Here is a 27,012-nt window from a genome sequence, read left to right on the forward strand (position 1 = left end):
CTAAGACTGATCAAAGACTTTAGATATACAAAGACGGTGTACTCATATTACTATGAATGGGAGAAAGTGCAACGCGCAATATGTCACAATAGTTCCGTCTTCTAAATAAAAGAGCCAATCGCTAATTGTTAAAGTCATTGCATTACTGCAGCTGCCGTTAGAAGCTTTGGTTGATATAGAAACCATCAGTGTCCTGAGACACACACTTAGGACTGCACATGCGCATTGGTTGGACCAGTCTGAAATATAAGCTTTTTTAATGCTATTTGAGCATAAGAAATAACATGTATTGTTGTCAGATGTTGTCAGCTTTTCATTTCAAATATAAAATTTTGTAAGCTTGGTGAACAGCTTTGGAGAAATTGATGTTTCCCCATTCAAAGAGAAAGAAGCTGTACTTGCATGACTAAAATACCTGCCCGAGAGGCATTTCATAGATGGCCGCCGAGTGAGATTACTTGCCTTAAAGGGACTTTGGACTGCTTCAAACCAGCATCTCATCTTTTTGAAATATTCATTAAAAAAACAACTAATAAATAACTCGAGTTTTTTCTTTTTCTTTTTTTCATTATGAAAATATTCACTTTATTAAAATGTCAAGTTTTTCCTTATAATTCAAGAATTATCCATGAACATCAGAATAAAATGACTAGCATTAGCTGTGCGCTTAAATTATAGAAGAGATGAGAGGTGCTTGCTGCCTATTAACCTCAGTACTTACACCCGTGTGGCTTACTTCGCCCTGCGGTTACCATCACAGAATACTCAATGGGATAACAGGTACGACCATTTGTAAAACAAGGCAGCTCTTTATACTGAGCAAAATAATGTTCTTCAAAATCATGCCCTGAGAACAACAAGACATGCCATGACTTGTACCTTGTACATTTTTTTCAGTTGGGAAATGTCCTTGGATTGTTTTATTGAGTTACGTAGCATGTCATGGCTAAGGACGGGAAGTTCAAGGCAGTCTAGGTTTGCCCTTGTTCAATGTTTTTCTGTTCTGTGCTGTCCAGTCATACTTATTTCCAGGTAAACAATATTTTTTTTGTGCATAATTTGAGTGTTGCTATTTTGTACACTTCTTTAAGGTGGTGCACACGTACGACCTTCATCCTCAAATTACATTTGCCCTTAAGCAGATTGTAACAGACCCTGAACGATTTCGTAGGGGATAAAACTAACTCAAAGAGACGTTCAGCATCTGAATGGCTAAAATTCGTTCTGGTCTCGTTTAGATGTATGCATAGCATGCATCGACCTTAAGCAATATCAAGTTTTCATCCTTGTCAGTATGAGTTCAGTGTGAGAGAATTGTTCTCTCTCTTGATTTAATGGTGCCAGCATGTTGTCAAGAAAGGGTATCAGGATGTCTAGCGAGAAGCAATCTGCAAGATAATTACCCTGGTGGGGAGTCTTACAACACTCAATATGGTAAACTGCCTCCTTCATGTCAGCCAGAATCACATGCACAATGCTAAATCAGTATATTTATTAATGTTTCAAACCAAAACCTATTATCTGAATTAAGCATTTGTCGTTGTTATAGACCAGATGCATCAGAGAGGATGGTAAATCGTAATGAAAAATAAAATTAGGAGGAAGACAATCACGATGAAGTCACACAAACCGAGGCACATGTGAATTATTCCTCAGAATAACTCTAAGGAGAGTTCTTCTTAATTAAGATTTAATCTAACCCCAAAAAGACACTTTGAAATGAAAATATATTGAATATGAAAAAGGGATTTGAATGATATTTTTGGGATGCTATATGTTCGGACACTCTAATGTGACACTCTCATGTGTTTTCACTCATCTGCTGATCAAAATAACTGTATAGTTGTAGAATGTTAAATTTTCTTAATTCTACTCTAATAATTCTAATGTAATTAATTATAGAGGAGGAAGGTTTGCCCTGAATTCAGAACTTTACATTCAGAAATTACATTCAGGCGCTGAATGTAATTTTTTTTTTTTACTGTAATAAAAGCATAAAAATACCATAATATGTTCCATGTCAGAATGTCTGTCTTTGTTTTGGTCTGTATTATCCTGTCCACTGCCAATATACCCAATAGTAATTTGACACCCCGGGTTGCCATTTGGCGAAAAATACAGAGTATAGAGGGTATGCACATGACGTCACTGTCGACCGTTATGACTGCGGTTACGCCCACTGAGTGGCAAAAGACTGAGTGGCAGCATTGGTTTTCTGTGTGAATGCCGCAAAAAACACACAAAACACATCTAAAACAGGAAAGAGCTTTGCGACTGACTGTACAAATAGCTTTGACACAAAATCTGAGGTATATTTTTACAGCCTGCTGAAAGCTACAGAAAAAAGAAGCAAATAGGTCGCTGCAGTTCACAGAAACAGCTGGACTCCAGGCAAAGAAACATGTTTTGCAGTTATCATTTTGTGTCAAAATGTTGGATTTTGGGGTAAAATCATACCCTATATATTGTATTGTTATATATTGTGTTGACTACTCATCAATTAAATATATACCATCTTATAATCTGCATAATTGGGTGTTTTTAAATAAACACTGACAAAAACTATTCAAGTTTTAGGGCTGGACGATATGACAAAATATATAACATTGATATAAGTGATCACTCTGATTTAGACCTACCTATATTGTAGTTATATAAAGCATTCACAGGCAGATTTGCTTTATGTATTTCCCCGGCTTCGAAATCAGGCACATATAAATGTCAGGAAACATGATTCCTGGCTGCATGCCAATATCCATGGATTAGGTTTCTTTGACATGTCATAAGGAACACTTTCGAGCCCAACCTTTAGTGTAATCATTTGTTTTACTCGCGTTTTCGCAGTTTGCTCTATTAAATCCAGCCATGCAGCAGGTTCTTTTGCCACTCAGTCCAGCTGAGGGAGCGCGTTCCGGCGGGAAAGTGATGTCTATGCATACCCTCTATTGTAGCCATGGAAGCCAAGAAACAAACTGAGTCAGAGATTGCAAATTCTACCCGACTAAAAAGCCTCAGCATCCATCTAAAAAGCTCTATGACCAAAGGCATATTAAAGGGGACCTATTATGCCCCTTTTAACAAGATAACATAAGGAAACATAAGTCTCTGGTGACCCCAGAATGTATCTGTGAAGTTTCAGCTCAAAATACCCCACAGATCATTTATTTATCAAATTTGCCCCTATTTGGATGTGAGCAAAAACACACTGTTTTTGTGTGTCCTTTTAATTGCAAATGAGCTGCTGCTCCCGGCCCGCTTTCCAAAAGAGGACAAAGCTTCAACAGCTCGCGCTTTAGTTGCTCAACAACAACAAAACTGGAGAATCTCACGCAGCCAAAATGACGATCATCAGTAGCTGTGTTCAGCTTACATTGTTCAAACTGGAGTCGGACGCTGATGGAGAGACTCAGGAAGAAATTGCAACTTTTAGAATGCAACTGGACGTTTCTGAAAGCTGTGGAGTTCATTCAACTCATCGACTAGCATGTGCCGTCATGTTAATCTTTTGTGCAAATCCAGCATTGAATTGACCCTCGTTTGTGAAGCAGTCCGGCATAAAATGACGGCATGGCAACAACACTCTACTACAACATCTCTTCATCTTCTCTAAAGCAGCCCAACATGGCCTCACCCCTGTTGTTGCATGTTCTCGGGGACAGGGTTTATGGAAATTTTGGGTTTTGTTATGTCACTAACCCGGAAAGAAGCTTGTTGTAGTCCCTACCAGCCGTTTGTTGTAGTCCTTAAAAAGCGATTTCTGTAAAAGAAAATATCTCCCTTTGCATTGAACTTTGAGTGTTGTAACTTTGCAGATGTTGTTTATGCTCAAACAGCAACACTAACTAAAGTTAAAAAAGTGAAATCACAACCAAGGACCCCTTTAAAATGCAGATAAATCGACTCATAAACTTACAGTGTAAGGCACATTCTATTGTCAATTGCGCTTGTTCCTGTTGCCTGTCCTCAAACTAACACAATTAACCTTTGACAGCATTAGGCATACTTTTTGCCATAAAATAAAATCAAACATGAAAAGAGTTTAAAGTAATTAATTTGAGTGATGGGTCTTCTGACCAAATGGCAGCCGGTTGTTTCAATGCACAGCAGATCTTGTCTTACAGAGCCAAACTAGAGATGCAGTCCACTTAAAACCCACACTAAAGAGTCCCTCGCGTCAGATACGAACCAGTACGCCATGATAATGAGGAGCATCACCCCACGTCCTCACACATATGACTACTTCAAAGGATTTACGTCTGTGCCAGCAGACCATGTTGATTAAGAATGTTAGCCCTCATCCGAGAAGAGCCCTAAAGGAGCTCTCAAAACGCCAACATGTCATGCTTTTTCCAAGAGAAACTCGTGCCAGCATATGATAGAATCTGTCATGAATCATATGCTGGATTTATATACTGCAAGCAGAGTTCATGTCTGAAGACCTTAAGGCTAATGAGTGAATATATCTGTCCATTGAGACGGACAGCAAGAGGCTTACTGGAGAGATATTATCTGGATAATAAGGACATTTGGGCAACTCCCTTTGACAGCAGCGTGATAAACCGCTCAATGTGCGGTGTTAGACTCCGGTCTAACACAAACTTATTATAGTTTTGAGATGAATAAATTAAGTGGACATATCATGTAGAGTAATTTTAAGATCAGCCATGGAGTGAAACATCCATTATCATATGTGTAACAAGTTCATTTTTGAAATTCCATTCATCAAAACCCTATGAAATGAGTTAACAATCACCATTTTCTTTTCTTTGTTGACATTTTTGTAGGGGGCTGGAATGGGACACATGAAGGGCTCCTAATAGTTTGTCACAGCTCATTAAAACTGGACTTGACAGCTTGTTCTGTCTATGAAAGCAATGAAGACGCTTTAAGTTAAAATAAATTCCAGCCACTTCCTACGCAACTGATCAATGGATGGGAAATACAGTGCAAGTGTTAATGTAACCAATTTTTTTTTTGGTTTTGTTCAGAAATTGTACTGGTCCAGTTCATAGTCAATGATCTGACCATCATGTTTTACTTGAAATGAGCAAGGAAAAGCAAAGTGTGACTTGTCAGGTATAATACAATTTTACTGAAAAATAATTTAACTTAATATTAAGGATATGAAGGAGCATGACATAAAAGAACTGGTTCACTGAAACAAACCGTTTGAAAGGAATAAGTTTCTTATTAATGCCAGTCATGACCAACCACAATGGTATGTGTATGTGTCACGTCAGTGTGTATTTGCAATTAGGAAAGAGTTGCCGACTTCCTCCAGACATGCTGTTCAGTAACAAAATCTCTCGCTGGCATTAAGATGGAGCCTGGGCGTCTTCCTGACGAGCTTGGCATTTATACTTAATTAGGAAAACACTCTGGTCTGCTGAACCTTTAATTACACACCATTCATCCAGCTGCTGGATATGACCCAGACCAACCCTTTCCACACTCATCTGAAATTAGGCTTGTTTGGGGAGTGATACATCACTGCATATCAAACAAAGCGGTGATAACTGGCCGAAAATAAGTCTGTGTGACTCAGCTTTATCTGCAGCGAAGGTTAGAGTCCAGACATGAGCTCCCAAGCTGCTTCAAATATTGATTAGCACGTCCAGCTAATTAAATTACCATTAGTAGGCTACTATTATCAAGATAATATCGCTTCTCAAAGGAGCTATTAAACGCTTATACTACTCTTGACATTTCAAATGAATATAAGTTATCACATGACTCTTTGTTCTACTTTGTTGTACAAGCAGCAATGGCTTAATCCAGTTTAAATCCCACAGATTAAAAACAGCCAGCGTATTACTCATGTACAATTTGGGGTTGGCCCATCAAAGACGCTCTGAATTTAACAATCTAGCATTAGATTACATCTAAGAAGCTACATATGAGCTAATTAGACATTGATTTCTCTGTCCTGCACAGGAAATATGGTGAATACAGACATGACATCAGCGCTTAAATAGATTTTCCCTTGATCAAATTTGTTTACAATACAGTGTATTAAAAGTAGCGGTACTTTTTCCAATTAAAAATAATTGTTGTTTTTTTTTAATGTATGCTCGTCTTTTTTTGTAGTAATACACAAAATAATTTTAAATAAAATGTATTTAATTAATTTTTTTTTAAATATTATTTCTTCTTATTATCATTTACTATTAATATTATTTAAAAAAAAATAAACTTTTAAAATAGTTTTGCAAAATAATAGAATATTAAATCAAATGTTGCCTGTATAGTTATTGTTTCAGGTAAATTACAGTATACTGTTTTATTGGTTGTATTTGGTGTAAAACACTTGAGATCCTCATTGTTTTTATGCAAGATAAATACAAAGTTCTGTCATGAAACTCTAGATGGTGCAGGCTAATAGGTCCTTTGACTCAACATACTGCTGCTCTACAATGTAGCATACATGAATTACCAGTAGCAGATCTATACAGGTGGAGCTGCGGAAGGTGGAGGGTAACTGAAAGCGCCCTGCAACTGCTACAGCAAATGCTGAACAAGTATTTGAAGGTTGAGCTGCAAGCTCATTGACTACTGATACAGCAGGAACCAATCAGCAGTGCCATATAGAGAATGATGTGATTGCAAGCAGAGTTAAGTACCTACCAGCCTGCGCTATCTAGAGTTTCATGTCAGAACTTTGTATTAGAAAAATTAGATATTAAGTATAACCAAGTTACTGTTGTGAAAAAGTACAGTAGCAACTAGAGTTGTCAAAAGTACCAACTTCGGTACCTAGTCAGTACTGAAAATTTAAAAATGTGACGTTTTAAGCGCTGTTGAGCAGATTCGTAAACACCTCCGATTGGCCATTGCGTTCACGGCTCATCGGACATTTTTAAAAGTTCACTACCGAAAGGTACTGAAGTCGGTACTTTTGACAACTCGTAGTGTACAGTACTGTTGCTACTAAAGCTGCAAAAAATAACTAGATTGAAATTGCTTTTTCAAAATAGTACTTTGAAATTACTAGTGGCGTGTAAAGCAACCATCTTCCTGCTATGTAATGTAATTCTAGCCAATTAAATCCCCCAATGAGATACGTCAATGAGCCAGGCTTTTGACATTTTTATTAAGTTTTTAACAGGATTATAAAATTCAACACATATGCACCAAACATTTTTCCACATGCACAGTTTTAGTATACAAGACAAAACGGTTACTTTTCAATATGAAAATGTCATGTTATATGTAAGTCATCTCATAGAGATTATTCACTAATACATCAGTATTAAATTCCCAGGGCCGTGTGCAGTAGAAAACGTCAGGTTATCAATGCTGTCCGACTCTAAAAATATATAGTCACTATTTACATCTGGCCAAGGTCGTCGTTTTTCATTTCAGATTACTTAGAAACATAATTGGATTGTAGCGATAAGATCTGTCATTAACAGCTCAGATTTTCATATCATATCAAAGTTTTGCCAAAGGGAAACCATAATGTGAAGAAATTAAACTCACTCATTATACGGCATACACAAAATTAGGCAAATTAGACTTCACAATTTTAAGAGTACCAAAGAAATCATTGCTATTAAACAACAATTATTGTTTCAGTGTTTATATGCATCATTAAGCAGATACTGTAACTGAGGGTTGATGGGGCACATTAGAACATATTGGGAGAAAAACAGCAAATGGAAAAACTAACATGTTATCTGTGAAGAAGGTGTGATAAGCAGCGCTAATTGTTTAGATTACTGTAATACGAAATGCTTATAATACATATTAAATATTTCATTTTCCTATGCTGAAAAAAGAACAATGAATGCTATGTCTGAAATAATAGACAACCGTAATTCCAAAGAGATAAACTCAACCGTAGAACAATAAAGAACACTTAAAGACCATAAAATAAATGTAAAACTGTTCATGATACTGGCTTTAAAATGAAAATGAAAAGTGATTGCAACCCACTTTACTTCTGTAATGTAACAGGGTAGAATTGTATGGAATCTATCCATCGGGGAAAACTTGGATCGAAAGCAGTTTCATATGAAAGTCGTTGAAGAATAAGAGAACTTGGTAACATCAGTCGAAATGGAAAGTCGTTTGAGGGGCGGAACCTATTTGAAAAGTCACAATGAAACCAGAAATTCTTAAATGACTTAAATGCATACTGCCATTCAAACTTTTGGTGTCAGTTTTTTTTTTTTTTTTTTTAAAGAAATACTTCTATTCAGCAAAGATGCATTGCATTGATCAAAAGCGACAGCAAAACATTTACAATGTTACAAAAGATCTCTATTTCAAATAAATGCTGTTCTTTTGAACTTTCTAATTCATCAAAAAAATCCTGACAAAAATGTATCACGGTTTCCACAAAAATATTAAACAGCACAACTCTTTTCAACGTAGATAATACATGTTACCTTGACCACCAAATCAGCATATTAGAATGATTTCTGAAGGGTCATGTGACACTGAAGACTGGAGTAATGATGCTGAAAATTCAGCTTTGCCATCACATGAATATTTTACATTTTTAAATATATTCAGATAATAAACAGTTATTTTAAATTGTAATAATACTTCACAATATTACTGTTTTACTGTATTTTTTAATCCAAAAATGCAGCCTTAGTGATTATAGGAGACTTTTTTCAAAAATATTTAAAAAATCTTACCGACCCCAAACTTTTGAATGGTAGTGTATGTCTGCATATCCTGAAATGTAGTTATTTTCTCCCTCCGCTGACACAGATATATCTAATTCTTCTTCAAGGAACTTTTCATCATTTTCTCTGCATCTTTTTGCTAAAACTTAAGTCTATCTGAGCACTGAATGGGAGAAGAGGGCAAGGACATCTCAGACACTCAAAGCACAAACTCCACTGACATGGAGATGGCTGACAGGAACACCGACATCAGTCAATCAAGAGTCTGCATTGTGACAGAGCAGAAAAATCAATATCCCATTGACTGGGCCACTGCAGCCTAATCAAGGTGCCCAGACCTTTATGAAAGCTTGAAGGAGAACAGATAGGTTGTCCTGATTTGGACTCTGCAGCCTTTTTTTTTTTTCTTTTTTAATCTGCCTCGCTAACTTTTTAACGTCTTCATGGGCTGTTCTGCACCTGTTCTGGAGTCTTGGACAGGAAGGCTGTGTCACCTCGGTTCACTACCTTGTGCTTTCTTCTGACGTTGAGAAGAACAAGTGCAAGTGCAAATTATGGACTCTACAGCCTGTTACTGCCACGACAGAGCCAGGAACATATTGTCCAGTGAAGGCACTATTCCTTGGCAGCGAACCTCTGCATTAAAAGGTCACCCCCGAAGTGCCTTGGCTTCTTGTCTCATTGAGAGTACAAATGAGAAATTCGGAATTCAAAGCGCATTACATAGGCATCAACATGATATGATCATCATATATTGGTAATGCAATATCATAATGTGACTTTTGAACAATAGTACAGGATCAGGAAGGAGAACCACCTTGGTAGGGACCTCCGGGGGCTATCAAACATTGTACTTCTTTACAAGGCTTTCAAATCTTTTTACATCCGCAAGGCCATTAGAGCTATAAAAATTTGATAAGAGTCCCACTTCCAGCAGTGTTCCACATCTTGTCACTTAGTTTTTGACAACTTGTTTGGCAGTTTATGTGCCATTGCCAGTTTACTAACACGCACAGACAGGTACAGGTACAGGTAGACATGTACGAGTGCCTTTCAAAAGCTTGCTTTTCAATATTCAATGCCGAATGTTAGGCTTTTTTGCACTTGTTACAGTATATATAAAAGTGCCCCTATTATGCTTTTTCAGATATTACCTTTAATGTATTGTGTAGCTGTTTGTGAATGTAAAGGGTCTTTCAAAATTTCACTGAGCTCGTAATTACAGCTTGTAAGACGGGAATTTTTTTGAGAGTTCTTACTTGTACCACATGACCGCTATACCATCTGACTGCTGCAGATTTATTTAGGCGTTGATAGTGTTGCCTGCGAAACGCATAACTCCCAGTCCGAGGATGTGAACAACTCCAAATAAAATGCCACATGTTTCCATCTTGAGATTACGTTAATTACGGCATGCATTGAATGTAGCAAAACTTCCTGCACAAACCTATGTAGGTTTGTAACAAATTTGCATAATCCCAGCCTATGGTCTTCATTGGCTGCCCATGAACAATATCTACTTTGACCCGCCCTCAAACACTGTAATTGTAGTTGAGGCCTGGAAGAGTTGGATGCAGTATAGGTCATAAACCCCACCCTCATGTAATCTAAAGCGATGTGAGCCAAACTAAACAATCAAATTATACTTCAAATACATTGTTTTTCAAGGATGGTTTCTGCCATTTTAGGTAGTTTTTATCATACTGATGTAAGATAAAGTTCTTTTTTTAAATAAGTTTGGTTTTAGTTATTTAATGCTATAAAAATGGGAGTGTGACATCATGATTGACAGCTGAGATGATGGTGAGCGGAGTAGTCACTGAGGCACCAACAGACTTTTTTTTTTTTTAAGGATTTTCGGGAGGAGATTTGAGCTTTAACTTTAATTTCTACATTTCGATAACTGTTTATTTCACCCTGCCATAATGAGTTGTTCTGCAGTAAACTGTACTAACCGATCCTGCAGGAGTGTGGGTGGGGCCTCAACTTCAAACACACTACTGCGCAGAATCAAGCTCTGGGTTCACTAAGGCGCATACTCGGATTCCAAGATGTCAGCACCATATCGGGACATTGGAGGCTTCACTTTTCTACAATGGAAGAGGTGCGTCGTCCATCTTTTTTTTTTACAGTCTATGTTTCAGACACTGTGAGAAAAGAGGTGATGCTGCAATGTATATTATGAGAAAATTAAAGTGTTTTTTTTTTTTTTTTTAATAGATGCATGTAAACCTATTTTGGAGACCTCCAAATCAAAATTAGCAATCTTAAAATAGTATAATAGGGGCACTTGAATGGGTTGCGAATAGAATTATATAGTGGGGTGGCACTAGCAAAAGGAAACTAAAGTTTGAAACTGGTTCAGCTGGATGACGTATACGGAACAAATTCTCACAGGAAAAGTAAGCCTTAATTGTGCAGAGTGTCTAATGCTTAATGCATCAATAATTTAACTGTCATGAAGTGTCGAACAAAATGCTAATACCCATCAAAGAGACCGAGAGGAAGCCTTTGGAGTCGATGGCACTGTAATCGGGGCAGGACGGCGTCACTCATTTCTTAACTAATGGAGGATTCCCATTAAGACAAATCAATGCTCAGGCTTTGTTAACCCAGACCCAGAACTTAGTTACCACAAAAGAAGCCACAAACGGCTCCAAAAATCTGCATTATATTAGAGCAACTTCCACCAACACTGATTTCTTAGCCCTTGTCCTCAACTGCAAAACTATTTTCATCTACTTTGGTGTGTACATGAATTTAAGGCATTGATTGTTCTTAAAGATCAGAGGAAAAGATGTTGCACACATTGGCACACTGCATAAAGAAGCGTATTATACAAAAAACAAAAGCATTTTGTGTTTTTTTTTTTTCTTTCTGGTTTTAGAGTGCCAAAGAAACACATATTATATGCAAAAAATCATTTTCGTAAACTGTATTTTTGTCTCGTTATCCAATTATAAAAATATCTAAACACTGAAAACAAGATCATTTTAATTTAATTTAGTAAAACAATAAGTATAATAATATAATATTAGTTATTATATTACATAACTAATATAATATAATATAAATATTTTTAATATGGTTATTAAAACAAGTCTTACTATTTTATGCAGTTTTTTCTCAAGCTAATTTATCTTTTTTAAGGATGTTTAGATATTTTTACAGAGAAAAAACACCAAAAAAAAAAAAAAAAAAAAAATCCTTATCAAGAAAATGTTTTTTTGCAGTTTGCTCTAGATCATCCCAAAACCCATAATGACTCTCTCGCAGGGCTCTGCTATTTTTACTAATGATGAATTCCCCAAGATTCCCATGACATTTCAATATTCGGCTCTTGCATACATGTTGCCGGAGCTGGGGAATCCCATCAAGTCAGACCGTGATGGGAAACATAAGCCTTGTATGAGCAAAGAGCAGAAAGTATGTTTTTCTTGGTGCGGCTGGGTCTGGTGCTCATAGGAGGCGAACATCAGGAGGCACTGAGCGTCGACAGAGCGCAGATGAGGAGCGGAGAGAGAGAAAGTGTGCACAGCCTTCCCGCTCTGGATCCACGTGCACCCATGCCTGTAAGCAAACGCAAACACAGCCATTAAGAAACACTATTTAACCTCCCAAAGGAGAGAAAGAGAGCATTGTGGTTTCAATTCTCAGACAGCTCCTTCCTGAATCAAAGAGCAATTGTATATAAGATCAGCTCTACTAAATTATTAGGTAATTTCCAAGAACAAAATATAGTCTGAAAATCTTAATACATTTTTTTTTTTTTACAATATATATTAATGGTTGAATTCAGTGGTTGAGCTTGTCAAGTGAAATGAAACATGATATATCTAACATATCTAATAGTTCTAACCACAACAATAATAATAATAATAATAAAAAAAGATCTGTGCCTCTAATGTTCATCACACCAATTCATACCCTGTTCATGAGTTATTGAGGAAAGAATCATGTGATGAGAATGCTCGGGTTGAATCTGAAAGCAGATCTCTATAAGAAGGGGGAGGGAAGTAGAGCACATTTTGATTGCTGCCCATTTGAGGGAATTGGGGGTGATTCTCACTCATTTATATGCCGCTCGGGCTCCGCAGTGACAGAGATAGATAGCGGAGGAGTGTGTATTTCTTGAAAGGTCGGATTCTATGACACACTGAAAGACTGAAGCGAACAGAGCTAAATATTTAGGCATCTGAACTGACTGAATCCCCATTAAGAGCTTATCAATGCCAGCGGAAGACGAAATAAAAGACGGCAACAGGAAATGAGAGACTTACTGAGTTGGTGGATGTGGATAGGCTCGCTTCCTTCCCCCAAGCCCCCTTCACTGAGGGTCTTGATCTGAATGACGTAGTTGTCATTTGGATTGAGGGTCAACTCCACCGAGGTTTTGTTGGTGATGACGGAGTACATGTCGTTATTCCGGTGTCTTCTGTACAGCACCTGCGGGCGATGGCACCCCAATCAATCAAAGTTTCATTCAGAATAATTAAAACTAAGGCTGTTAATCATTTTATAATAATAAAATTAATTACATTACAAGTCCATCAATTAGATCTGTTGCAATTAGTCACATATTTGCTAAGAAAAGCCCCCAAATGAATATAATTCTAAGACATTACATTATTTTGGCATTATAATAGACACACCTGACTTGTAAAAGTGCTTATTATTATTATTATTATTATTATTTGTTAATGAATTACACTAAATTAAAACATCAAATTGACATCTCTAACAGAAACTGAAGCAGTTTTTTTTTAATTATCTGGATAAAATATTGCTTTCCCATGCAAAAGTCACAGCCACAAAGCTAGAATACTATGGGTGGTTACCAGGGTGTTGCTAGGTGGTTTCTAGGGTGTTCTGAATGGTTGCAAGGGCATTCAGGTCCCTAAAAATGGCTCACGTTCCTCCTTCAATACAAGCCTATTTTATCACTGACACAAGTCACTTTGAAAAATAACAACATATCTCTTCTCAAAAAGCTGCATGATTTGAGGCATCATTTGTGGCTGTAGCAGTTTAATATTTAGGGAAAGTGGTTCATTCAAATCTCTATCTCTAAGGATAAGCAATAGCAGTGATGTTTGCCTCAGCAAGAAGCACTAATGATGTGAGAGAGGCATATGTATACAGCCATGAAAGGAGTTAAACATAGGTGATGCCCTGTTATTCTAGATAATGTTTACTGATGCTAATGGCTAGTGCTTTTCCCCTGAGCTTCATGACTGTTTTCCCTTGTGGGGAAATTAGCACTGTGAGAGCTGTTAATTGCATGCATGTGTAATTAAGAGAGAGGTGGAACGAGACATGAAATAGCATATGCTGTGCCCTTATCTATAAAAACACACAAACGAATGGTTTTTGGGCATGTAACTGCCATATCTTTGTAGCTAAATTACTGCACCCGACGACCCTTATTATGTATATCAATAGTATCAGATGCAAATATGTATTGAAGTTCTTGTTGTCATTGTTTTGCTCACAATGTAGCAATGGAGATGCCTGCATGCTAAATGGAAAACAATGAATTACCTCCAGTAAAACTCTCATAAAATATCCTAATGCATTTTTCCTGGTGCAAGGAGATAATGTCACTCACTATGTATCCAGTGACCTCAGATTCAGTTTCGAGAGCAATGACGGGATCCCACTGAAGCACAAGCTGAGAGCCAATCAGATTCCACTCTACATTTTGAGGGGGCTGTCCAGGTGCTGAGGTTTGCATGTGTATGAAAGATATGGACAGAAGAAGAAAGAAAAGGTTCACAATGTGCAATCAATTGTGTTATTGCATTCAATAACATAAAAATGTTTGACAAGCAGCAAGGGAAGTTATTTCAGCCCAAATCCACTGCTAAATTAAAACTGTTTCTTTCATAGACGGACTTGGAAACTGTGATTCATACCAATTAGAAATGATTTTGGTTTTAAGGCTCTAGATTTTGATACTGTCCAAGATATATCTCAGACAGTATCAAACTATAGAGGCTTAAAAGCAAAATCTTTTCTTTTTCTATTTTATGTTTTTTCTTATTGTCTTCTACTGGTTTTAATTTAGCTTCCATTTTTTGTGAGAGATGTTCAACCCTTTGGGTCAATTTCTGCTGCTTTTAAATGATTATAAATAAACATAACTTGACTTCATTTGACTACTACAAAAATAGATGGTTGAAAACTCCTTCAGTTGGGAAAAAAACACCTCCAAGTCATGTCACAGCAGTTTCTGTGAACGGTTTCAACAACAACACAAAAGAAATTTACAAGCAATGTGTAGACTTAGTGATCTGTCCAAAAGTTATACGTTCTCAATATTTCACAGGCATAACTCACAACACAATTCTGCTAGTTTATCTACTACTTGGTGCCTCAGGGCAAAAATGTCTTTGACAACTTTGAAAGTTTTGATGATCCTTAAAAAACTCTGCTGAATGTTATGGGAGTTTATTCCTGCAGCAGAGTAAAGAAATAAAAAGGTAATTGTGAGAAGTGTAAAAAAAAGGGGGCCTATTATGCCCCTTTTTTTAAAGTCTTGATTTTGTTTTTGGGGTCTACTAGAAAAGGTTTTCATGCTTGAATGTTCAAAAAAACACCTTATTTTTCACATATTTTACATTGTTGCAGCACCTCTCTTCCCAGTCTGCCAGTAACGCTCTATTTAGTTCCAGTCTCTATGAAGCCCCTCCTTCCAAAAAGTGCAATGTGCTCTGACTGGTTGGCTAGACCAGTGTGTTGTGATTGGTCAACCGCTTTGAGCGTGTTTCGGAAATGTCATGCCCTTACCATATGCCTTTGGTGGGAATTATTTAAATGAGAAATATTAAGATGTATATGTTTCTGAAAGAAAACTCAAGACTACAATTCAGGCGTTTCAGGGAGTTCAGAAAGTTCAGAAAGAACAGAGGCTTTCGCACTGAATAGTTCTAGGAACTCAGTTATGGGAACTAGCCACTCGGTTAGTTCCCCGGGAACTAATTTCTCCCCTGGGCCATGTTCCTGGTTGCGTTCGCACCGGGAATAGGAACTCTGAAGTGGCGTCTTTAAGCGCAGCATTTACAAATGCTTAAAACCAGTGAATGGAGGATGCCGTGATCGGAGATGTGTTTGTTGTGTGTCGTGGGTTTCGTGATAACGGAGATGGAATGTAAACGCATAATCTACGTGACTAAAAGAGCAAAAAGTGGGGCTAAGAGACGAATTTTCCTATGACAGCTATCAGTATCGCATATTATCGAGGCAGAGAAAAGAACACAACCCTGCAGACAACAGGTAAATGCCATTATCGCTATTTTCCAGGTTCAGGTTCAGGTTCCTTTATTTTATACCCATAGGTAAATTAGGTTTCAGTGCCTGGCTGGTATACAGCGAAGCATGTTTAAGTTGTGGCTCCCCAATCAGCCTACTAGACCAATTCACAATTTGGTTAATAGAGTTCCGACTCTTTAAAGATAAGTTCCCATACCAGGACACCATAGAGAAAGACAGAATAGATTCAATAAAAGCAAAACAAAATTAACAGTGTTTTATCGATTTGAAATTTGCAGTTTCCTTAAAAAGAACAAACGTTGATGCCCTTTTTTTTACACACTGCTTCGCAGTTGGCTTCAAAACTCAACTTTGAGTCAATGATTGTCCCCAAGTACTTGTAAGATTGCACACACTCCACTGTTTGACCATGAATTAATGTGACTTCATGCATAGACACATTCTTCCTCAAATCACAATGTTTGTGAAGTAAATATGTTTACACTGCTTTTTAAAAATGCCTGGTGCCGGTGTTTGACATGCGTTTGACCAATCAACGTACACTTACGTCACTGATAGTTCCTATAGTGCTGGTTTAGACCCTACTCTGAAGTAGGAGCTAATTTAGTTCCCCCAAAAGGAGTTCCTACTAAAATCGTTCCTAGTTCCTGCGGTGCAAACACGGCAAAATCCAGGTAATTCAGCCAATAGTTCTAGGAACTATGAAAAGGTTCCTCCGGTGTGAAAGCCCCTAATAACTGCCTTTGGAGTGGACTCTGTAACTTTGCAGACCTTTTTCATGCTCAAATAGCAAAATTACACACTAAAGAAATTTCAAAATGTAAAAAAGCATAATAGGACCACTTTAAAAAAAAGAAATACATTCACAACTGTGAGATATAAATTCAGAATTTATTATTTTTATTCTGACATTCAAATGGTCTTCCACTGAACCTCCCAACAGGGAACATTTTACCAACATATTGTGGATGAGTACATTTCATCTTCCAATTTAAAACACATACATCGAATAAATGTCTAAACATTTTTGAGATGAACAGAGTACTCACGTGGTTTTTTGGTGGTAACATTGACAGGTACAGACTGGGGGCCGGTTCCTGCAGTATTGAAGGCAGACACCGCTAGGTAATACGGAGTGTTCCCCTGGAGGCCGCTGACATTCACTGCTGTGTAGTTTCCAGTGATCCGCACTTTACCCACTGTATCCGGCTTGGTGTCATCTTCCCAGTACACCACCTGTTCGCCAGGACACACAACAAGGGCATTTTATATATCCTTGACTATGATTTTACATGTAAACAACTCTCTGCCAATACAATTGCTCACTCTTGCAATATACTGTGACCCTAAACATGCAGATTTTTCACAAAGTGCTACTACGCAAATAAGAGTTTTTGGCATGTTCATTTAACTCAAACGATTGCTAACTTATAAATTTAAATATGTTAATTGGGTTTACAGTGTTAAATATCAGGAAAATATACAAAGTAAATGCCAAGATTTTTTTAATCAGCTGCCAAAAGAAGGTGAGACATATGCACAAAATTCATTACAGTCATTACACTCGGCATGAGATTTCTAATGAGTCTTCGAACCTGACGTGGATTTATGAGATTTTGCAATATTTGACTTCATTTTCACCATTCACTTCATTCATCTGATCATTTGTGTCAATTCTGCAGCTTGCAAGCTTGAGAACATATCTCTGGCTGTCTGGAAATATGATATTTTTGTACAATTGTATGGAGATTCTCTTGAGGATATGAAATTTCAATTAACTTTTGGCTGTGTGCTAGGTGAAAAACAATTAGATAGCGGAAATGAAATAATCAATTATTAACCTTGAGTCATATGTAATATCAATATTGAGGCATTAAGTATTTGATTAGATAATAATGAGATTCACCTAAGGGAGGAATATTTCTAAATGATTTCTTTTCTACTTTTTGCACTCTGAAAGTGTATTTGCAGGGTGTGTATTTGCAGGATGTTTGCAGGATGTTACACATACAGCACACACACATACATTCATTCCAATTCAGTTCCTAAATTTGAACTGAGGCAGCAAACAGGTTGCAGAATTTAAATTCAAAATTGAATGCAAGGATATATAACTAAACAAATTCAATGAAAGTCATTTACCTGCATTTTTCTAACTGATAGACCGAATTCAGTGCATCCTTGCTTAAAATAATTTCTTTAAAATAAAACTGACCCTAAACTTTGGAACGGTGGAGTATATGGGTCATTGACAAATAAAGTTACAAAAAAGGCATTTTTTTTTTAAATCTTAAAACTGATATAATGCATATTTGAGACATGAACAATGTGTTTAAACAAGTTTCAGTTGTTAAATAACATTTCAAAGTGTTTAAATTAATTTTTTTGACTTTTTATGTCAGGCGGTACAACCAAATAGTTGTATGTATATACTGTAGTTGTACCAACTGACATGGAAAGTGATCAAATAATATGCATTATTTAAATGTACTAAAAATGAATTCAAACTAAATAGTTTTTTCTTTTTTTTTTCTTTAGAATAAAGTGAAATACGTCATGAATTTACCAAATTATTTTAAAAGGAAATAATGCACTTGAACACAATAATATGCATGTCATGTCACTGACCCATACATTTCTTATATTTCATAAACTTTTGTAGATCAAGGAAGAACAACACTTCATTTCCCAGAATGCATTACCTGTGTTGAATTATTTTGATTTGTATTCAAAGTAAATCAAAGTAAATTCCTATTTCTTTTATTCCAAATTTAATTCCAATTCAGCTTCCTGTGGGCGTGACTGAAATGAATAAAGTCATGAATGGAAAAGTAGCATTAAATTAGAAAAATGCAAAATAGATGCATTTGCATTAGTGGTCTCAGACTTTTGGAGCTCACTGTTTGGTTTTGTGCAAGAGGAAATGCAGTGATGGTTTAAACAGAAATTTTCCATTTCAAATACTGCAGGTGCTTCAAAGGACTGTGAGCACATATAAATGGTATATACGGCATACACCGCAGTTCCTTGATCCATGCTGCTTTGATTTGGTCTTTCAATCCTCGCTAACCAAAGACGAGACAAAAATAAAACCTAAAAAAGTTTTCTTTTTTCCCCCTCATCTAGAATCCTGTGACATGATAGTTCTATTCTTTCCAGACAATATGGCAGCTACCATGGCAACGTGGCGGTTTTGTGCCTCAGGGCAGGGGTGACAGAGATGGAGAGAGTGGCTTGTGAGAAAGCGAGACTCTCTTTGCATTCTTGAAAGGCCAGTGGAGAGCTTTCATCCAGCTTCTGAGAGACGCAGACATTTAACAAAGCAGCGGCGCTGTCTAAACACTGGCATTCTCGATGTTTGAGGTTGCATGGGAGAGGTGAGAAGCACTTTTAATAATTGCTTGAGATCCGGACTGCATTATTAAAGAGGAAACATGACATTCAACTCAGCGAACGGCAAGACAATGTAAATCAAACCTCATATCCGAGAACTCTTTCAGGGGTGGACGGAATCGGCTCCCAGGTAACTTCGATGTCAGCCGCCGACAGACTTTTTGCTGACACTCTCTCTGGTGCTACGCTCGGCACTGCGAAGGAACAGAGAAATGTTGAGGCTCTTATTCAAAAAGCTTTACACAGCCAACAAGGTAAAATTGGATTAAGTCAGAGAATGAAGCCCCGGTCTCACCTGAGAGGGGCACTACTTCATTTTAATGGGAACTGTGACTGACAGAGAAGGAGACAATCTGCTGGGAAAATTCAATTAACACTCTAGCACATGAATAGGCCTGTAAGTGTCTAGCAGGATTTGTTGTAACCTATAGCAGCAATAACTAATATAAGGTTGTCATTCGCAGCTTGAACGAGGGAGGAGGGGCGAAAGCTGTCTCAATCAACTTATTCCATCATTCTCATTCAAGGTCACACCTGTATGCGCGAAGGGAGGGAACCGAGAACGTGAAGGGACTACTGCTGAGTCGGAATGTGTTCCTAATATTTTAGCTCCACAGGCCCACACAATGTATCGCTGACTGGCCTATATTACTATTTCTGGGTGATTAAGCCAGTATTGAAATCAGATAACATTAGTGCATAGGCTATGAGGCTGATACGTAGGATTAGCAATTTGGGCTAATTGTACTATTTTGCTATTATTTTCTATAGTAAATATTACTATTTTCAATTTTAATAATGGTAAAATTAATGTAGCACACTTCCTCTCTTAAAGGTAGGGAAGGCAATTTTTTTCATAAATACTTTTTGTTATTCTGTTTACACAGTGTGTATAAACAACCAGCCTATAATGGTAAAAATCCACCCATTTAACAGCATCATTCAAGTTATTAATCTAGAGCAGTGAGTGATTTTCTGTTTTCCTTTTGTTGTTTGGTTCATATTAACAGCATATACAGCAGTAGATACTGTATATTATGCTGCTGCCTGTTGTCACTTTATTACACAGATCTACTGTAATATCAAATGCGATTTCTTTCCCTGCTGTTTAAGTTCACAGACATAACCAACAGTGTTTGTGAACTTTGTGTGTTTTTGACATAACCTTGTGAGTATTTGACAGTTTAAGTGCAATAAAACGTGTAAGAGAAATCAGACAGCGCCGTCTGACAGCTTTCTGTATGTGTGCTTCGGATGTGTGCGCTCAGAAAACCATATATCAGAAGTTTAAACTGTTTAAGCGCATGCAGATAATTAACTTTCATGATGACAAAGAATGTCACGTAAGCATGGCCGTGAAAAAGATGATAATCAAACAGCAGAGTATCCGAGGCACGGGTTGTACAGGCTCCGCCCTCTTCTGGAAAGCGGGGTGGGGAGCAGCAGCTCATTTGCATTTACATGCACGAAAACAGCTTGTTTTTCCTTCCACTCAAAAATGGGCATTTACAACATGGTATAATATATGATCTGTGGTGTATTCTGAGCTGAAACTTCACAGACACATTCTGGGGACACTTGAGACTAATATTAAATCTTGTAAAAAGGGGTATAATAGGTCCCCTTTAAGTACATTCTATGTAATGTGAACACTAATAACACTAACACTTTAATTATTTTATATGTTAAAATAATTATAACATTGGCCATCACATTGGTTTCAGTCATAAATATATAAATAAACGACCTTATAAGTAATTACCAGTTTTTTTAATCACTTCAAATCTGTAAAAATACGGTTAAGAATTCAGTTATTCTATGCACGTGTTTGTGATTGTGAGTGTTGATGTACACAAATCCAGCTCTACCTTCCTCTGCAGAGAACACTGTTGCAATAGTGCTGAAAGGTCCTTCTCCGCGGTTGTTGAACGCTCCCACTTTGACATTGAATGGCGAGAATGGTGGAATGGTGTCATTGCGGAAAACGTAGCGGGTGACGCTGGGCGCCGAGATCACGGCGCGGGTCCAAGTGACCATGCCCACTGGCCGGAAAGCAATGATATAACCAAAACCTTCTCCATTCTGCAACTCCTCTGGAACAGGCTTAGAGTGGAACACAAAACTATAGTGATATTAAAACAAATTGAGGTCAACACACCAACTGACCCACATGACAACAGGGCTTTATTAGCACTTAGTTTAAAGAGCACTTTCTTTCTCAAGTCTTTTTTAATTATTATGCATGCAAGTTTCATGACCTCATATTAACAGAGAGACTACATGGAACATTTAAAGGACTTAACTTACCTGAAAAAAGCGAAATGGTAATAAATATAGTTAAAGAACATTTTCCTCTTCTACATACACTGCCATTCAAAAGTTTGGGGTTGGTAAGACTTTCAATGCTTTTGAAAGTCTTTTATGTCTACCAAGACTAAATTTTGTTGATTAAAAATATCTGTTTCTAGTTTAATGCACTTAAAATGTAATTTATTCCTGTGATGACAAAGCTGAATTTTCAGAATCATTACTCCAGTCTTCAGTGTCACATGATCCTTTGGAAATCATTCTAATATGCTGATTTGCTGCTCAAGAAACATTTCTTATTATAAACAATGTTGAAAACAGTTGTGCTGCTTAATATTTTGTGGAAACTGATAAATTATTTTCATTTACTTGAAATGGAAATCTTTTTTAATATTATGAATTTATTACTTTCACTTTTGAGCAATTTAATGCATTTGCAATAAAAGTATTAATTTCTTTCTTTCTTAAAAAAAAAAAAATTCTTACTAACCCCAGATTTTTGAAAGGTAATGTACTTATTCAACAACTTATCTAACTTGATTGGTTAAGCAGCATTCCAAATGTGTTTTAAGGCAGGAACACACCAAGCCGACGGTCGGCCGTCGGGCAGTTTTTGTTTGTCGGCCAACTAAGTTTTCTCCGTGTGTTCCGCATCGTCGGCTGAAGTTGGTCCTCGTCGGCTTTTTTTCAGCCGATCTGACGTTGAATCAGCGTCAGAGCTTGTCAGTCTGTCAGGCCATCTGATCATTCTGATTGGCTGTTCAGCTACTGCCACCTGCTGGTACGGAAAGGCATTTTATCTTACGCAGGCGCAGAACGGACGTGCTACTTGGCCGCTGGGTGTCAAGCATCGGTTTGGTGTGTTAAGGCAACTTTGGACCCAGACGCTGACGACGTGAGCCAACCCCGCAGTCTGCTTTCGTCACCACTAGTTCGTTGGCGTTGGCGTCGGCTTGGTGTGTTCCTGCCTTTACTGTTTGTATCACTCCACTTTTGCCGAAATTGCTATCGCGCTACTCTACTCACTATTGCACCAGGATAGTTACAGAATAGTATGCAAAAATGGCCCTCCAAAATGTGTTAGTTAGTATTTAGGTTAGCTTAAATGCACTAAATCACTGCTACAGTTCAAAAAAGACTTTAAAAGTCAAATACAGCAGCACATTTCTGCAGCATTTCTTATGCCCAACAGCAAAATAATGTCAGACTTTTCCCCTTCTGAACCCTTACTTCCTCTATGATGTATCTGAACTGAATGGAGCCTATTTCAGGTGAAATAAACTTCAAAGAAACTCTCTGGCCCTGAGTTTACTTCCATTTGGAGGAGAAGTAGTAAAGTCTGGAGTCCAGAGGCCAGGAGGGAGGGGTTTTGGTGCAGGCAACGATCATAAAATGGCTACATTTCATTCTACACAATTAAGCACCGGCATTTAGCCCAGGCTGGCCGAGGTAGCAGTAAAATCTGACAAATGACTTACCTCCCATGTTATCACTAATTCCGATTTGGTACCTCCTCCGCCTCCGACATCAGTGGGAGCTGTGTCAGGCACTGCGGGCAAAAACCCAAAGAAGAGATTAAAAACGCTGCCGGCAGAGCTGTGATTGGGATTTTTCATTGCAAGCGTGAGCATTGAAAGTGTATTTATATTTTCATCACATAAATACTCTAAACTCGCAGAGGTTCTACCTTCTTTAAACCATCCCTCAGAAATTTATGAATAAAAGAATGCATAGGTTTGAGTGTTGCATGTGGAATAAAAGTGATGGATGTGACAGATGACGGGAGAATTGAGGATGTATGGTTTGCTCCAGTGCTTTCAATTTCAGTGCCTGTCTGAAATAAGGCAAAGAGATCCAGGGGAGTCTCACACTAGCATACTTACTAGCATCTTCTGTTCTGATCTTGGTGGATGGGGGACTGGGCTCTCCCATCCCAACACTGTTACTGGCCAGCACTCTGAACTCATATTCCACCCAGGCATTCAAACCCACAACGGTTGCAGTCAAAGTGTTCCCATTGATCACCTCGGGAACTGAGGATAAGAAGAACAGTAAAATACAATAGCAACTAACTGAAACAAATTAACTTTAAGCACTAAAATGACTAACATTATAAATATTTAAAAAAAAAAAAAAAGTTTTTAATTTATTATTTCCATGTGCTGATCACTGAATCAAAATCAGTTCACACGCATAAAAACAATGGCATGTGTCTGAGATGGGTAATGTACCTGTGTCGACAGCTTGCCAGCCGACAGTAAAGGGAGTCCTGCCCTGGATGACATATCCTGTAATGGGACTTCCGTTGTCCTGGCCTGGGCTCCAGGACAGCTGGGCCGTGCTGTCTGTGACCTCCTCCACCACAACCAAGTCTGGGGGGCTGGGGGGACCTGACTCAATCACATAGCCCATAAGGAATTGAATTAATTAAGAGCATTTGATTATACTCCACACCTGCTCACGTTACATTCAGCCCATGCATTGTGCATATTGATGACTTGGAAACTGCCTCACTCTGATAAGATGAAGACTATTTATTTAGGAGTGTGTGTTCTAAGGTGTTAGACATGGCAAGCGGTTTGTGCTTGTGCATGCTTGCATCAGTTTTAGCAAGGGCAACAAGTTGCGTGTATGTGTGTATGTTTGTATATGTGCAACTAAATGATTCACATTTCTGCTCTAAATAACTCTCTGCCATTTAAATGTTTTCTCTTCATTTGCACTGCATTCTGGGGCCCGTCGTGCTGCTTAGCCGATGTGTAAATGAGCCAATTAAAGACATCCTCTATGATAAACAGCTCCTCTCCAAACACCTGGGACAGAACCGTGATGTGTAATGACCATGAATACCAATGTGACTCACAAAAACGCAGCAGCGAAGACGAGGCCCCATAAAACATCCCAAGTGACACATTTAGCACTCTCTGAACTCTTGCTACATTAGCAGTGCCCTTTCATTGAAATACACACCTTGCAGGAACCTCTTCACTGTGGAAGACTGTGGTAAATATACTGTATATAACAATGGACGTAGAAGGCAAATATTGTGCATGTGGACATGTAAACCGAAGACAATTTGTTCCTACCTTTAACGACTAATATTGCATCAGCAGACAAGCTCTCGACGTCTGTGTCAACAAGGCAAACGTATTTCCCACCGTGATTAAGCTGGATGTTTCTAATCATGAGATCACCGGAAAAGCTCTGTTGAAAAAGTGGAAACACAATATAAAGATTAGTGCTTTAATAATTAATCATGTTGTTACAGCACAAGACACCAAATCCACTCTCTACTGATAAACACTAGTTTCTTAAAGTGTTATGCCTTATCATTCATAACATATTTCGTGAATCAAAACATAACCTCAAGCACTGTATTTTTTGGCTCGTGCCATTAAATTCTGGCACTATTTCCAAAAATGAGAGAAAGGGAGTTGCAAACAGGTAGTACAAATCAAACAGGATTCAACATAAAATATTTTATAATTCACACCAAAAGTAAATCAAGCATAAAATAAAATTAAACTTTATGGAAGCTTGTTTCCGTCACTGAATAAAGAAATAAAAAGGTAAAAAGGCAACTTTTTATCTCACAATTCTGACTTTTTCTCGCAATTGCGAGTTAGCATCTCACAATTCTGACTATTTTTCTCAGATTTGCAAGATTGTCGGAATCATGAGATCTAAACATTTCCGCAATTGCGAGTTATAAAGGCAGAATTGCGTGTTATAAAGTCAGAATTGGAGATAAAAACTTGCAAATCAATCTTATAAAGTCAGAATTGTGAGATATAAAGTTTCTCATGCAATTCTTACTTTATAACTCGCAATTGTGAGTTTTTTTCTCAGATTTGCGAGATTGTCAGAATTGTGAAATTTACACTCACAATTGTGAGTTATAGTCAGAATTATAAAGCATCTTATAAAGTCAGAATTGTGAGATATAAACTCACAATTGCGCGGAAAAAAAGTCAGAATTGTGAGATAAAAAGTCGCAATTAACTTTTATTTCAGGTATTTTTTATTTCATGGCGGAAACAAGCTTCCATAGAAATTGGCATTAGAATGAGGTAATAAATAAATAAATGAATGAATGAATGAATGAATGAATGAATGAATGCATGAGCCAAGTGTTCACACTAAAGTCAAACTGCAAAAAAAATCGTATTTATTCCCACATATGAAAGTGGCCCAGATCAGAATTGTAAATGTCATATTCAGTGATTTTTATTGTTTACACAGTCATCCAAAAAACAGATCTGTGTTATCATAGTTATCATAGCTTGAGTAACAGATCCTGTTTTTAACAGCAATATGTGCTAGTATACCATTTTCTTATGTAATTATCACCAAAATAGAACTGAGGCAGGTGTACTGATCTTCCCTGTCATGCTATCTGCAGATTTCTGCATACTCAGACACTCATCCAGCCCTTTAAAATGGCTGCTGTGCTCTTGAGATACGTGTGGACCTAAATAAACAGTCTCGGTGACTAGCCTCCGGGATTTACTCAGATCCAGCTCTCTCAGCCACACAGGAGCTCAGTAAAACACACACACTGTGGCTAATTGGCAAGACGATACTAATTATTCCACAATTACATAAGCCAGGACCAGGTAAATGAACAAAGCGCATGCAGAGTGAGAGTGAATATTGTTCCAGATAAGCATACGGCACATTAAAGTCACAAAGACTCTGCATTTCTGGTACAGACTTCATTTTAAATGAAAACACAGCTAAGAATAAGACAGCACAGTGTGCGAAAAGAAGCAAATTAAATTAAGACTTGAAGTCTTTAATTGAAAGGGTTTTATGATTGAACGCTGTGGTTTTAATGAATTGACATAGACTTTCTAAAAATAAATAACTCCAAGATTGCAGACACAATTTATCTCTGTGTTTCTCCCTGGCTTTTAACTAAAGTATGCCCAGAAGTTCATAGAAGCTAAATCCTGCATATCACATTCATGTCTCTAGTGGTCTACCAGCCCCAAACCACAGACCACTACTCTACTGTAATAGTACATGAAAGTGTCTGATGCACTCATAACAGGACCAGCACTTATGTTTGCCTGTGGTTTCCTCTCATTCAAGTTCAGTTCCTATGAAAAAAATGCCTTAAACTCAATCAATATAAATAAGAGAGCCCATTCAATAGTTAGACTCCAAAATTTCAGGATTGGATGGGAAGACTGCAGAGCGGGTGATGTTTAATTATGGTAATGCACTCATCAGAGGCTGCTGAGATGGAAGGCGTAATCTTTGGGAGCAGAGAAAGTGTGAATCCGTGAAAGCCATATCTCATTATAACCCACATCTGAATATGTCAATGTCATTTGTAATTGCCCTTGAGAGAAACCCATGTATGAACTTTATACAGCCACTATCACATGACAAAGGCAGG

General features: G+C 37.6%; 1 protein-coding gene across 2 annotated transcripts in view; it reads right to left on the reverse strand.

Annotated features, from left to right (window-relative positions):
- Nucleotides 1–7,071: 7,071 nt before the first annotated feature.
- Nucleotides 7,072–27,012, reverse strand: part of cntn3b (contactin 3b) — a 66,739-nt gene continuing 46,798 nt past the window's right edge. The window contains exons 14-23 of one of the 2 annotated variants that reach the window (XM_051896649.1): nucleotides 24,695–24,812; nucleotides 23,840–23,998; nucleotides 23,492–23,641; nucleotides 23,087–23,157; nucleotides 21,170–21,404; nucleotides 19,386–19,495; nucleotides 16,958–17,144; nucleotides 14,245–14,357; nucleotides 12,917–13,082; nucleotides 7,072–12,206 (exon numbers count right to left, since the gene is read on the reverse strand). In XM_051896649.1, the coding sequence (XP_051752609.1) occupies nucleotides 12,112–12,206; nucleotides 12,917–13,082; nucleotides 14,245–14,357; nucleotides 16,958–17,144; nucleotides 19,386–19,495; nucleotides 21,170–21,404; nucleotides 23,087–23,157; nucleotides 23,492–23,641; nucleotides 23,840–23,998; nucleotides 24,695–24,812 (1,404 nt within the window). In that variant the 3' untranslated portion in view covers nucleotides 7,072–12,111. Of the gene's footprint in view, nucleotides 12,207–12,916; nucleotides 13,083–14,244; nucleotides 14,358–16,957; nucleotides 17,145–19,385; nucleotides 19,496–19,596; nucleotides 21,405–23,086; nucleotides 23,158–23,491; nucleotides 23,642–23,839; nucleotides 23,999–24,694; nucleotides 24,813–27,012 lie in introns of those variants that run through there. The other variant, XR_007930575.1, reaches the window with a different exon arrangement.

Source organism: Ctenopharyngodon idella, chromosome 6 (assembly GCF_019924925.1).
Source record: "Ctenopharyngodon idella isolate HZGC_01 chromosome 6, HZGC01, whole genome shotgun sequence".
Taxonomy (NCBI): Eukaryota; Metazoa; Chordata; class Actinopteri; order Cypriniformes; family Xenocyprididae; genus Ctenopharyngodon; species Ctenopharyngodon idella.